The sequence below is a fragment of the Cibotium barometz genome, chromosome 51, assembly GCF_041138505.1.
Source record: "Cibotium barometz isolate CiBa-2024 chromosome 51, ASM4113850v1, whole genome shotgun sequence".
In the NCBI taxonomy this organism is placed as follows: Eukaryota; Viridiplantae; Streptophyta; class Polypodiopsida; order Cyatheales; family Cibotiaceae; genus Cibotium; species Cibotium barometz.
In genome coordinates this window covers 26,864,453-26,878,085 of record NC_141096.1, presented here as the reverse complement: position 1 = coordinate 26,878,085, position 13,633 = coordinate 26,864,453, and the positions used below count along the sequence as shown (strand labels likewise).

The window sequence follows — 13,633 nt, the reverse complement described above, 5'->3', positions numbered from 1 at the left end:
GCTGACTAGTAACACTCCCAACTGACACAAACTGATTATTGTGACTGAGAACTGAATCAAAAACAGTTGTTGCTAGCCCTAGTAAGAATTATGTCCGCCAAGCTTCCTCAAAGTTCCTCTAGCCTCAACTAGCTTCAAAAAAACCTTACTTCAGAACTTCACTCATCCTATCAACTCTACCCTGCCTGACTCCCTGCGCTGACTGAAATCTGACCTTGTTGACCTAGCTGATTCAGCCCTGAGTCAGATCTCACCACCCCAATGTCTGCTGACACCTCCAATCCCTTAAATACCTCAAATCCCACCAAGACTCAACTCCACAGACCTAAGGTTGATAACAGCTTACACCTTGCTGACCTGAGACAACACTCAGCCTGACACCTAGACCAAAATCCAGCCCACAACCTATCAGACCAACTCCCGACTATAATCAGATTGTTAAACCAGACTCCACAAGCTTCAAACAAGTCAAGATCCACCTTTCAATAGCATCTGTTGACTAACCCAAACACACAACTGACTCCAAGTTGACTCTGTCAAACCCTACTGACTCCAAATTAAAGCTTTCTAACACATAACTAACTTAGCAATCCTCAGATCTTTACTCACACATGATTTCTCTTAGCAATCTCAAATAGCAAAACATAGACCAGAGAATAAATAACTCATCAAAAGCCCTTCTACATATAGAAGATAAAAGAGACTATCTCAACAACCCTGAGACATGGGGTTCACACAGTACACAAAAGGAAACAAAGGGATCCACCACAAGATTATCCCACCAAGAGCTCTTCAAGCCTTTTCTTTAATTCCACAAGCACTAGTAACAAAGGGCTCTGCAAAACCACACTCTACATGCCTTCACTCTCAACGACAACAAGAACAATCGAGCAAAGCCTTGGACGCACCCAAGTTCTAACCAGAGATGCAACTCTTAGATATCTTAGGGCACCAACCTCCTACAAGATCCTATGTCACCCCTTGCACTCTCTTCTCTGCGTAGACCGAAGATCCTCAATCAAATCTTGCGTTTTCTTTTTCCCAAAACCAAAACGATCACAAACAAGCTTCCACAGAGCTCTCTCTTAGAATTCCCATGCCTCTCTCACAACCCTTCACCTCTATCCTCTTCCCCGTAACTCTATGCTACTCTTCTGGCTCTTGAGCATCTACCTCTTCTGGCTCTTGAGCATCTACCTCTTCCCCCACTCACGTATGTAAGAGCCCTTTCTTCATTTAGCTGGACTGTCAACGACTAGTTCTATTATAGAAGGTGGCCATGCAACAGCCCCTTATTCCTAAGGGTCTACTCTTGACACAAAAAAACCTTATCGTAGGCATCTAGTACATGCATTTCGATTCATATATAAGCAATGATGGATTTGTTTAATGGTCTCATCTTCCCCTCTTTGATTATATAAGGTCCGTCTTCCTTTATTTTAAATTATTATGTCATTCAACTCACCTTACTCCTTTGTCACCATCCTTCTAAACTCCACCTAACTCTCTTAGCTCACCCTAATCAGATCATCAGGATCGACCTCGTCCTCTTGGGAACCAAGAAAGTGTGAGCCAAAAACAATAAAGCAAAAAAAAACTTATTTTTGCTTTCTGTTTTTTAAAAACACTAGGCTGTAGAGGCTGTAGAGGGCTACTAACTTGACTACTATCCTAGACCGGCTAGGCTAATGACCCGACCACTATCTCGTCTATAGACGGGCAGATAGTCGAGCGCGGGTGATGTCCCATCATTGTTGCCCAGCTAATCCTCCATTGTGTTGTAGTGACGATTATAATTCTCCAGATTAGTTCTTTTTTTTGTTCTTTTTTTGAATGATCTCTTGTAACCATGTGTATTTAAGGTGTAGGAATCGTTATTATTAAATAATACATTTGCGTACATAGCTTTACCTGAAATAATTCTTATAAACACTAACATTTATGATTTACACTATTTTCTTATTTAGATATAGAAAATCATAAATGAGTATAGTATTTAAATCATGGCAATATAATAAATATGATGATTTGATTTAAATTAATCACAACTTTTTTGGAATGTCTAATTGAAATTCTTAAAGTTAATAGAATTCCTGCGAATTCAGAATTATTAAAGTATACACATTTTCCATAATACATAATATAATCTAAGACCCAGACAGATCAAAAGTTAATAGGATTCCTATAAATTCAAAATTACTAAAGTATAGACATTTTCCAAAATTCGTAATATGATCTAAGAACTAGAGAGACCAAAAGTATAATTTTGTTAGCTACAATTTCTAAACTTAAAAATTCAAGACTTTGGTTTAACTAAGTTTCGATCCACTTTATTTCTTTGGTATGGGCAAGTAGCAATAGTAGGATTTGGGAAAAGTCCATTGCACACACTTCTATAGAGTGAGTGATCTAATGTTAGAAAAGTCATTGGAGTTCTCCTAAATTGTTCAAAATTCCAAGTTTATTTGGATAAAATTATGTGGACTACATAGTATGGGATGTACATGTCGAAAGGAAATAGTAAGCTATTTCCCCCTTAAACTAAACTTTGGTAGCATGAAAGTGGCATGAAAAAGAATTAAGTTGAGTTGATCATGTGATAGAGAAGCCAAAGTTAGCATGATGGCATCTTTTTTTGGAAAAGGGAACTATCTTGGATAAGTTATAGTTCTTTCAATTGGTCATGAAGATGATAATTTTTGTAAAGGGGCTGAGAGTGTCACAACATTATTTAGTTGGCTTATCATAATGGAAAGAATCAAGTGGATTGAGTCCAAAAATCAACGGTTTAGTAAGGATCAATGGATCGAGGTGGAGATATAAAGCAATCTGTAAGAAGACAAGAAGTTTGAAAAGTTCATGGTAGCATGACGATACATGCCACCACTTGCCATGTTTGAGGCCAGTTGTTGAAAGAAGGCTAGAACCTTAGGGCAAGTGAAGCCGGTTAGGGACAATGGGTGTGTATGCATGGGTGTGACCAAAAGGATATGAGCAAGAGTGTGGGTTTGTGGTGGACTTGTTGGTTCATACACAAGAAGTTCCCAATATGTAGTTGGTACTACTTTATGCTATCTTAATCATTTCCTATCTTGCTTATTGCTAATCAAGCTCTCACTATTACCTCCTTAATTGTTTTCCGTTGGTCAAGTTAGGGTTTGCTTCTATGAATGGGCATGGAGATCATGCTAAGGCTTGTCTTATCTTGAGGCTTGAGAGTATGTGTGTACATAAAGTATAATTTAGTAATATAATTGTTTAAAAAAAGTTAAAAACAAAACTATAGAAACATATAGATTGCTTTAATCTTCCTACTAAAAAAATATATTTCGATTAGACGTAACCTATATGTTGAGGTTCTTTGTCTCTTAATAAAGCACACCATTATCCCATCCTACGAAATACAAATATTTGGAAGGTCCTTTCCTCCTAAAAAACTGTAGAGCATTCTCAATCCACTAAGAGCCACGCACCACCAAGGTTTAGTGGGGGCTGTGTTCAATTTAGTGGGGGGAAGGCCTCCCCCCACTATATATGTGTCCCACCCACAACCTTCCACAAAAATAGGAAGAGGTAAAAGGTTATATATCAAGTATGTGCACGTGGAATCTTAGCCATTTCTCTTACCAAAAAAAGTGGAAAGATCCCTAGCCCCTACAAAACCTTGTGTTTTTTAGAAGATTTGTAGGAATAGTACGAGCCCCCACTAATTTTTATGGTAGGACATGAAGATAGTGGGATGTAAGACCACCACACTACCCCAGTAAACCCAGAGTGGGACGTGGCTCTAAGAGCTACATTCCATTCCAACTTCCTTTACTTGTAGATAAGTCATGCAAGTTGAAAACTCATAGTGTTCCATGTTATTATGCTCCTGGAAAAGGAGTGGTGCTATGTGTCAACTAAGGGTTGGATATAGAGGAACATAATAATTGATAGGACTAGTTGGGAACATGCACGTCTTTTGAGGCTTCCAAAATCAAATTCTATGCAAACCTCCTCCTCCCTTTTCCAACCTTTGAGGCTTCCAAAATCAAATTCTATTCAAACCTCTTCCTCCCTTTTCCGAACCTCCAAATTCTCGCCACGTGGCGACTTTATGAAACTCTTCCTTAAAATAATATAGAGAAGAGATGAGAGAGGGAGAGAAAGAGAGAGAAATAGATTGGAATTTTGGATTACTTTTGCTCCTTTTTCCATGCACGTGTCATGCATGACATGGAAGAGCATGACATGGAAGAGCGAAAAGGAACACAAATTCTTGCCATGTGGCCACTTTATGAAACTCTTCCTTAAAATAATATAGAGAAGAGATGAGAGAGGGAGAGAGAGAGAGAAATAGATTGGAATTTTGAATTACTTTTGCTCCTTTTTCCATGCACGTGTCACGCATGACATGGAAGAGCGAAAAGGAACACAAATTTCAAACAAGAGTGTCGTGCGGGGCAAAAGGTGTAAAAGAAATGCTTTTGAAAAATTTTATATAAGGGAAAAAAATTCTAGATTGTTCAAAAAAGCAAGCGCTGCTTTCTAGTCCTGTGTGTCTGCTTTCGTGCTCGTAACACGGTTTACGTCCCTCGAATCTTGAGCTCATTAGCCATCTATCCATCACCATGGCTGCCCCACAGTGCTGCGTGCCTGCCCCTCCCTCTCAGCATGCCTGCGCAGGCAAAGAGGACGCCGTTGGTCCATTTCTCTCTTATGTGGTCCAGCCCCCTTCCCCGGCCAAAGCTGCAGTCATCCTCATCTCTGATATATTCGGTAAGCTGTACCCTAATCCTCAAAATTAATCATGATTTATTTTCAAAAGGCCATCTTATCGTAGTCCTACAGACGCATAAAAGGCTCTACTTGAGACAGCATGCTGAAATCAATGATCATAGGCGTACATATAGTACAATTAAGCTAATTATGGATGCCATTTGAAAAGATGATTAACTTTTAATGATAACGATGAACCAGTAAAATGCAAAAGCAATCACAGAGAAATGTTTAGCACACAATTAATTTTATTGGCTTAGCACACAATTACTAGAACTTTCATAGCGTTATAATTTCAATACACGTTAACATTGGTGGGTTTTTTTTTTAAAAAAAAAATGGTTTTTTTGTTTTGTTTTGAAGGTTTTGAAGCTCCACTTTTAAGGTATGCAGAGGTCTCCTTTTTCACATGCATCCTTTGATTGCATTAAGGCTGGATTAAAGTGGCGAAGAGTAATTAGGAGTCGCTGAGAGAGCTCATCAGGGTTCAAATATGGTTTAATTAACTCGAGGAGATGTTCTACATTCTGTACAAAATTGATATGTTTTGGTCCTGTGTTTATGCCCCAGGGGTGTCAACCCAAAGAAAAAAAAACTATTCCAAAATCTTTTATTCAGTAACCAGCCTCAATGTGTTTTATATGCAAGTTGACATGAGATCTCATCATGCACTTTGCTTTTTGAGCTGTAAAACATGCTACATGTGACAGGAAATTGGCAGACAATGTTGCAGCTGCTGCTGGATATTTTGTGGTTGTCCCGGACTTCTTTAACAAAGACCACCTTGTTCCAGGCAGTAGCCAGGTTTCGGGTCTTGATTGGCTGAAGAATCATCAACCTGTGAGTGCTCAACTATGTAATTACAGTCCTGTGTGTCCAGTGTTGTGCATTGAACCATGAATCTGTAATGGTCTAGATTTCTGTCATTCTAGGTGGACTCGGTTGAAGATACCAGAACACTAATAGAGGTTCTAAAGAGCAAGGGTCTGCAGTCCGTTGGAGCAGTCGGGTTTTGTTGGGGAGGTAACTTCTTTCCTTGACCTTATGATGTCTCCTTCCTTTCCTTCATGACTCTGTTATCTAGACTAACCAAAACCTGGTCATGCTTCTTCAAACTGTTTCTTGGCAAAACAACCTGTCTATTGCAATCTCTGGAATACCCTTGTACTGCATTTTCCTATAGCAATGCATTTGCCTTTGTATCATGTCTTGGTCTTTGATGCCTCCTGGATCCTCCTGCTGATGTTTGGGCCCTGCCCCATGAGCTGGGGGTCAGGTGTGCTCTATTTATAGGGCACAAATGCACCCCCTCTGCCGGTTGGCCGGCTTGACCCCAGCAGTATCTGTTTCCCGGATCTCAACCTGATTTTGGGCTGCCCAACCTGCCCATCTGCTGCCCGATGCCTGGCCACCTTCCCGACAGCTTATGCTGTCTGGCCTGCCCAAATCTGCTTGACAGTGCTTGAAAAACCTGGCATTTATCAAATGAGCCAAAGGAAAACACTGGAGCTCCCGCTCTCCTCCCACAGCAGCTTCCCCCCCTCCCCCCTCTCAGCCCCTACCTGCACATCCCCCTGGCAGCCTCCCGCCTTGAGCTCCTTCTCCCCCCCTTCTTGGTCGCCTCTCTGTTTCCTCTGCTTTCTCTCCTCGCCCTCCCCTTTTTTCTCCTGTGTTTTTCCTGTTTTTTTTCGTTTCTCTATTTTGTGCCCCCCTCCCTCTCCCTCCCTTCCATGCATGAGACGACCCTTGTGTATCCTTGGAATGCTGGAGGACCCTTTCTGCAGTCCCCTCCTCTTTGGAGGCTGGGAGGTAGAGTAGGTCCTAGTGTGGCGTTCTATCTTTGTATTAGCAAAGTAGCCTTTCTCCGAGAGCAGCCAGCCATGGAGGAAGTGCTCCTCTAAGTTGTGTTTCTTTTACTGCTGTAGCAGTGTTTGTACTTTGCCTTCTAGGCGGTCTTTTTCAACTAATAGAAGGGGGGGAGGGCAGGGGGGGGGGAGAGAGAGAGAGAGAGAGAGAGAGAGAGAGAGAGAGAGAACTGGCATTTAGTGTTTTTTCCCCAAAAATCCTGGTTGAAATTTATCCTTATCTTTGTTTTACAAGGATAGTTTTTTATGCAATTTAGTTATAATAGGTTTTCTTTTCTCTTTTAACTGTAAAGACTGGTAAACCTTTGAAGATTGCCTCTATTTTACTTGGTTTTTAAAACATTGTTACTTGGTTTTAAGAAATGTTTTTTTTCAAGCACTGGATGTGACCTGATGTCTGGTGCCCAGCACATGGCCTAATAAAGCTTTCAGACATCTGTACATATATGAACTCCAAGTTGGTTATAAAACTTTGCGAGGGTTCACACATGGAAGACTACGTGGACTTACCAACGCACGCTAATGGCAACTGACTTGGAACTTCTTGAGACTAGGGCTCACAACAGGGCACAACAGAACTAACCCGAAACCGGCACACAATTAGGTTTGGCACATAATAATTACTTAGGTTTAGTATGTCCGTCCACATGGCACCGACAATCGGTTCTCCACTTAGATGCAGATTTCCCCTAGTTCTCTAGTAGACCTCACAGCATTTGTAAAAAAAGTCATGTGCATCCTGCACTTGGATGCCATGTGGACATATATGTACAAACAGGTGTAGGATCTGAAGTAGAAACTGGTCCTTATTCAGGGCATAGAGTTTGTGCATGATTTTATGGTTGCCCCTCTTGTAGAAGCAGACATAATATTGGGCATTCAGTGGTTTCACAAGTTTCTTCCTGATGTCAAGTGGGACAAGCACACTTTCCAGATTAATCGGAATGTGCCAAACGCCCCAGTGACCATTAAGTGTGAGCCAGGAATTCCAAACTTTCCGCTCATAAGCCACTTGCAGGCTAAACGAGCAATCGGGAAAGGCGCACATTGTGCGAAGACATACATCCAAACTGCCCAGACGGTGGCCAGTGCTTTCGAGAAGTATTTGGCTCTCCATGAAATGTTCTAGCAGATTTTTCTTCGGGACAATCTCCCTCCCCACCTCCCCCCGTCCAGACCGGAGGACCACAAGATTGATGTCCTCCCAGGCTCGGAACCCCCCCCCCCCCCCCCCCCCCCCCCCCCCGAGAAAGTTTCCACATCGCCTTTCCAAGGCAATGGAATCGGACTTGGACTGCCAACTCCAAGAATTGTTGCAATCTGGCTTCATCCGCCCTAGCGTGTCACCATTTGCAGCACCGATCTTGTTTGTCAAGAAAAAAGGTCTTCTCGTTTGTGTGTCGATTATTGTGTACTCAATAAGTTGACTATCAAGAGTAGATTCCCGATGCCTTGAATAGATTATATTCTCGAGATGCTAAATGGAGCTAAGGTGTTATCGAAACTCGATTTAAAGAGTGGGTACCACCAGGTGAGGATTGTGGCAGGGGGACATCCCCAAGACAGCCTTCCGTATGGAACGGGCCCACTATGAATTTGTGGCTATGCCTTTTGGCTTGATGAATGCCCCAGCTACATTCAACCGCATGATGATACGTGTATTCCGGGAATTAATTGGAAAGCGTGTTCATATTTCTGGATGACATACTGGTATTTTCAGCTACAATTGAGCAGCATGACATTGATGTGGAGAAAGTCCTTAAGTTGCTGGAAAGCAACGAGCTCTACGTCAATGAGAAGAAGTTGGAATTTTATTTGTTCCAGGTTCATTACCTTGGATATATAATTAGTGCAGAAGGCATTCGACTTGATCCGGCTAAGGTGGCCAAGATTGTCAATTGGGAAGTACCTATTCCAGTCGCTATTGATCAGGACCTCGTCTTCAGTACAAAGTGACGGAGTCTTACCAGGAGATTTTAGAGTTAGTAAAAGACAGGTTGGCTAAAGCGCAAGAGGCCTACACTCGACAGGCCAATAAAGACCGAAGGGATATGAAGTTTTCGGAAGGGGATTGGGTTTATCTTCGGATTATGAAGCAAAGGTTGAAGCAGGTGGACAAACAATGCCCAAAGTTGTCTTTCAGGAGCTTCGGACCTTTTTCCATCCAAAGAAATATTAAAGAGGTTTCAATGAAGTTGAAGCTACCTCTGAGTTGGACTATGCACGATGCGTTCCACGTCAATTGGTTAAAGCCATATGCAAGTCCGATCCCTTCAGAGATTATAGATGAGGCGGAACCAGATATTATTGATGAAGCTGAAGTTACGGTTCCAGAATAGATCCTTTTGCACCATTTCAAGCATGGCTCAGGCCGAAGGCAAAGATAGTTCCTCACGAAGTTTGAGGACTGAGGGACCCACGAAGTGGTATGGCTTGACAAAGAGTTTTTCGATGACTATCCGGCGTTATTGACGGATTATTTGGAGGCTATGCAGCTTCCGTCAAGTTAAGCAGAAGGGGATGTCGTGTGCATCTCGCACTTGGATGCCACGTAGACATATCTGTACAGAAGGTGCAGGACCTAGGATGGAAAACTTGTCCCATGTGAGCCCAGTCCGAGACGAGTCAGCCAGGGTTCCATTCTAGTCGTCAGAGGTTAGGTGTGCATTGTCGTGCACATGAAACAGTGCCAGTCCGCGCTGTGAGTCTTCCTCTGGAATGATGTCAGTTGTTCTGTATGTTTGGTCTGTGACCAGATGTCAGGCGACTGGTAGAAGTAGGATTTGCAGATAGGAATGGGGCCAACCCATAGGGCTGCCCCAAGAACAGTTTTATGGGCATGGGGAAGGCTATGGGCGACCCCAAGGGGCAAGGCAAGCCCTAGGACTTGCCCACTAGCCCAAGGAAGGGCTGAGCCATAGTAACATAAAAATCCGTTTTGCGCTCTCGAAACGGCACGAAACGTTTCTGGCATGAAATGTTTCGAAACAAAACGAAACCTGCCCCTCGAAACGGTGTTTCGTCCAAATGTAAAGTGAGGTAAAAAAAAAGGGCGAAAGGTTTTTTTTTTTTTTTTGCAAATGCGATTTTTGCCGTCGTTTCCATCCTTGTTTGCTGCCCATTTGCCACTTCACGCATTCGACGCTTCTTCTCGACCGCAACCTGTTGCTCCGCCTCTTCTCCTCGTCCACTCCTCCTTTTCGCTCCTTCACTTCTTCTCCTCCACGCCTCTTCCTCTGCCCTTTTCCTCTTTCTCTCTTCTCCTCCACGGTCCACCCCTCCTCTTCCCTCCTCCTCTTTCCTCCTCCTCTTTCTCTCCTTTTCTTGTCTTCCAACTTTCTCACCTCCTTCCCTTTTCTTCTCACCTAAGTGTGCTGTTTTTTCTGAGCATTGAAGTTACCGATCTCATGTTACAGAATGATCGAGTATCTTCCGAGTAAGGCCAACCCAATGGTCGATGCCTTGAGTAGGAAAGGAACTGTGTCCCACATCCAATCCACACGGATGGGATTTGTTGGTACAGGACTAGATGAAACAAGGACATGTATGCAGATTCCGTGGAATTCAGTACACTCAGTGGGAACAGTCATTGGACGCCATAGGACCATGCCATTTCTTGATATGCGATGGTTGGCTTTGTGGCCAGCCCAAGAAGAGGCCAGGCCATAGGGCCTGGGCAGCCAGTCAGCCAGCCTTAAGGACATGGACTGGCTGTCGGCCAGCCCATAAGGCCTTGACCAGCCAGTCAGCCAGCCATGGAGGGGCTAGTCTAGTAGGTGGCCAGCATAGCTAGGCAGCCTGGATAGCATGTGGCCAGCACCAGCAGCAAGGGCAGCCAACATGTGAAAGGCACCCATTATATATGGCTGACTAAACGAGTCGTGGGCAGCAAATAAACAGGCGGACTGCTTCTAGAACCCACCGACCAGCATATATTCATCTTCAGGCTGAAGGTTTACAGCCAAGGGAGGTCTCCAGAAGTCAGTCTTTTTCTCATCATTCAATAAAGCAAATACACCATCCTTGGTGCGGGGCCCTACAGAGGGTATTTGGGACTCAATCGGGTGTACCATGTGTTTATTGTCTCTCTTCTCTCTCTCTCTCTCTCCCCCCCCCCTCTTGCACTCTCATTTCCGCTACATTGTGCAATCGTTAGGAACCAAGGTGCTGAATATTCACTATCTAAAGTATAATCCTATCTGTAAGCTTTCGCATGTCACAAAAAGTTTTTCTCCATCTAGTTGAAAACCTTTGTCTCACAGGAGTGCAGTTAAATTCTGCAATTTTTAGGAAATTTGCAAGTATTAGCATTAAAACCTCCTGAAAATTAGCAATTTATGAACCTTCAACCTTAAATTTTGAAGGTTTTAAAGGTACAAATACACTGTACACGGTTTATGAACCTTTCCACCTTCAACCTTAAATTTTCACATGCTGATGTTTTGGAAACACCACCTCCCTGGCTGCCACTGCTAGGTACAGGAAAATACTAGTAAGATGCAGCAATACCTTCTAGCCCAAGCCCTTTGGTCCACTAGTAGTATCCCGAAAAACCGGGTAGCATATGGTTTAAGGAAAAAGGTTCCTCGCTTTGCTAGAGTCTATACCAGCATGTGGGATCTTTCTAAGGGTTTGAATCAGTAATGACAATCTCCTTGGGGATGCCTTGCAGATGCAAGTGTTCCCCTAGTATGTGTAGTAGCTTTATGAGATAGGAGTGCTATTTTGATGCCAATTTGAAGCTGGAAAGATTCAATAGCTACTGCATGCATACAATCTAGAGAGGAGCCCTTCTAAAAATGTTTTTATGATCTGGTAACTATAAAACAAGGCCTTGATCTTGTCTTTCTAATTTTCTTTATATTCCAGCTAAAGTGGCTGTGGAGTTGGCAAAGGATGATTGTCTGAAAGCTGCAGTCTTTTGCCATCCTTCTCTCGTCACTGTTGATGACATCAAAGGTAAAGAACACCTTCAGAAGCTTTTTGTTTGGTGTTATTTTTGCCCAGGCGGGGGCAGGGGTGGGTTAGAAAATGTCAAGCCCATATATTACAGGCAAAGTTATGTCAGATCAAGTTCAAAAAAAAGACTTTTAGGTCTGCAGAGGGAAGACTTTGCCTTGGTCAAGGAGTGCATGCTGATAGTTCTTTTTGCTAAAATCTCATATATAAACGTTTTTCTCAGATGTAAAGATTCCTTTAGCAATTTTGGCGGCAGAAGTTGATGAGTACACAACTCCTGCTTTGGTAAAACAGTTCCAAGAGATCTTGGAGTCCAAAAAAGAGGTAAATTTGACATCGTTTCAAGCACCAGTCAGCAGTTTTTCTTCATGCTTGCATGTGCACACCCACGCGTGTTGTGGCCCTGTTAGGAGGATGACTGTCATCTCCAATAATGTGCAGGTAGACAGTTTTGTGAACATATATCCAGGTGTGGCCCATGGCTGGACTGTTCGCTATGATGTGAATGATGAGAATGCAGTTGAAAAGGCAGCGGAGGCTCATCAGAAAATTCTGGAGTGGTTTGGAAAATTTTTGCATTAGAAGTGCAAATGTTATGTTTATATTTATGAAGGTATGTGCCTACAGGTGCTTTCAATAATGTCATGTAGGCTGATGCATAGGTGCTATGTTAATGTCATGTAGGCTGATGCATGCCAATGCTTATTGTCTACATGTGGCAAGAGATCATTTAACAAGTTACTGAAGGAAATACTTTAGACAATTATCATAGAGAAGCACTTTGCTTTGCATGCATGATGTTCTTTATGTGCATAAAGGGCTGTTTCTGGTTTTTACAACCATTCCTTCATGGCGAAGCAAAGAGCGTGTGAATACATCATATGGTGTGCTTATCTGGGAGACCACCCTTATCCATAGATACAAAGATAAAGCAGACTTGTTCTATCTTTAAACACAGGCAGCCATGAGGGGGGGGGGGGGGGGGGGGGGGGGGGGAGGAATGGTGATCTGTCATTGGTGCCATATGGTGTCGAAAGTACGCGTAGATTTCAAGGCAAAAGCCATGAGGGGGGGAAAAAAATAATGGTGACCTCTCATTGGTGCCATCATCCATGTGGTGCTGTGGTGCTAGAAGTATGTGCAGATTTCAAGGCAAAGCCATGAGAGGGGGGAAAAATGAATGATGACCTCTCATTGGTGCCATCATCCATGTGGTGCCAGAAGTATGTGCAGATTTCAAGGCAAAGCCATGAGAGGGGAAAACAACGAATGGTGACCTCTCATTGGTGCCATCATCCATGTGGTGCCAGAAGTATGCGCAGATTTCCAAGGCAGGGGGGGGGGGGGGGGGGGGGGAAGTGACCTCTAATTGGTGCCATGTGGTGCCAGAAGCATGCACAGATTTCAAGGCAAACCCATGAGGCAAAAAAAAAAGAATGGTGATCTCTCATTGCTTCTATGTGGTGCTGGAAGTAGGTACCATGTGGTGCTGGAAGTATGCACAGATTTCAAGGCAAAGCCAGGAAGCCAAAAAAAAAGAATGGTGACCTCTCATTGCTGCCATGTGGTGCCGGAAGTATGTGCATATTTCGAGGCAAACCCATGAGGCAAAAGAAAGAATGGCCACCTCTCATTGTTGCCATGGTGACCTCTCATTGCTACCACGAGGTGCCAGAAGCATGCGCCATTCACCAGTTTTGCGCAGGACTGGAGTGAGAGGCAGCAGTGCGCAGACGAGAGTGACTAGCCTTGCAAAAGTCTCAAGAGGCGTGGTGTGGGGGGTGGTTGACCTGTAATAGCAGGTGTGTCGAGGGTAGCGAGTGCTTAAAGCACCCTCCGGCGTCTGCGCCTCTAGAGGGCCTTGTCAGCTGGTAAAAGCTGACAAGCTATCAGCTTTCCACTAGCTTCCCCCTGTAAACCTCCAAGACGAGAGGGATATGGGGCGGCCTCTAAACTAGCTTAATCCTCATGCCGTTTTAAAGATGGAAGGGGTTGCCGGCACGTAAGTTATTGACAAGGCATGATAGGGTTCATAAGGTATTGACAAG

The 13,633-nt window shown here is 43.4% G+C and overlaps 1 protein-coding gene across 2 annotated transcripts in view; it reads left to right on the top strand.

The window, feature by feature from the left end:
* Positions 1-4,554: 4,554 nt before the first annotated feature.
* Positions 4,555-13,633, top strand: part of LOC147609478 (endo-1,3;1,4-beta-D-glucanase-like) — a 13,325-nt gene continuing 4,246 nt past the window's right edge. The window contains exons 1-7 of one of the 2 annotated variants that reach the window (XM_086787797.1): positions 4,560-4,761; positions 5,125-5,146; positions 5,472-5,601; positions 5,694-5,784; positions 11,496-11,585; positions 11,809-11,909; positions 12,027-12,198. In XM_086787797.1, coding sequence (XP_086643923.1) covers positions 4,614-4,761; positions 5,125-5,146; positions 5,472-5,601; positions 5,694-5,784; positions 11,496-11,585; positions 11,809-11,909; positions 12,027-12,167 — 723 coding nt within the window. In that variant the 5' untranslated portion in view covers positions 4,560-4,613 and the 3' untranslated portion in view covers positions 12,168-12,198. Of the gene's footprint in view, positions 4,762-5,124; positions 5,147-5,471; positions 5,602-5,693; positions 5,785-11,495; positions 11,586-11,808; positions 11,910-12,026; positions 12,199-13,633 lie in introns of both variants that reach the window. The other variant, XM_086787798.1, reaches the window with a different exon arrangement.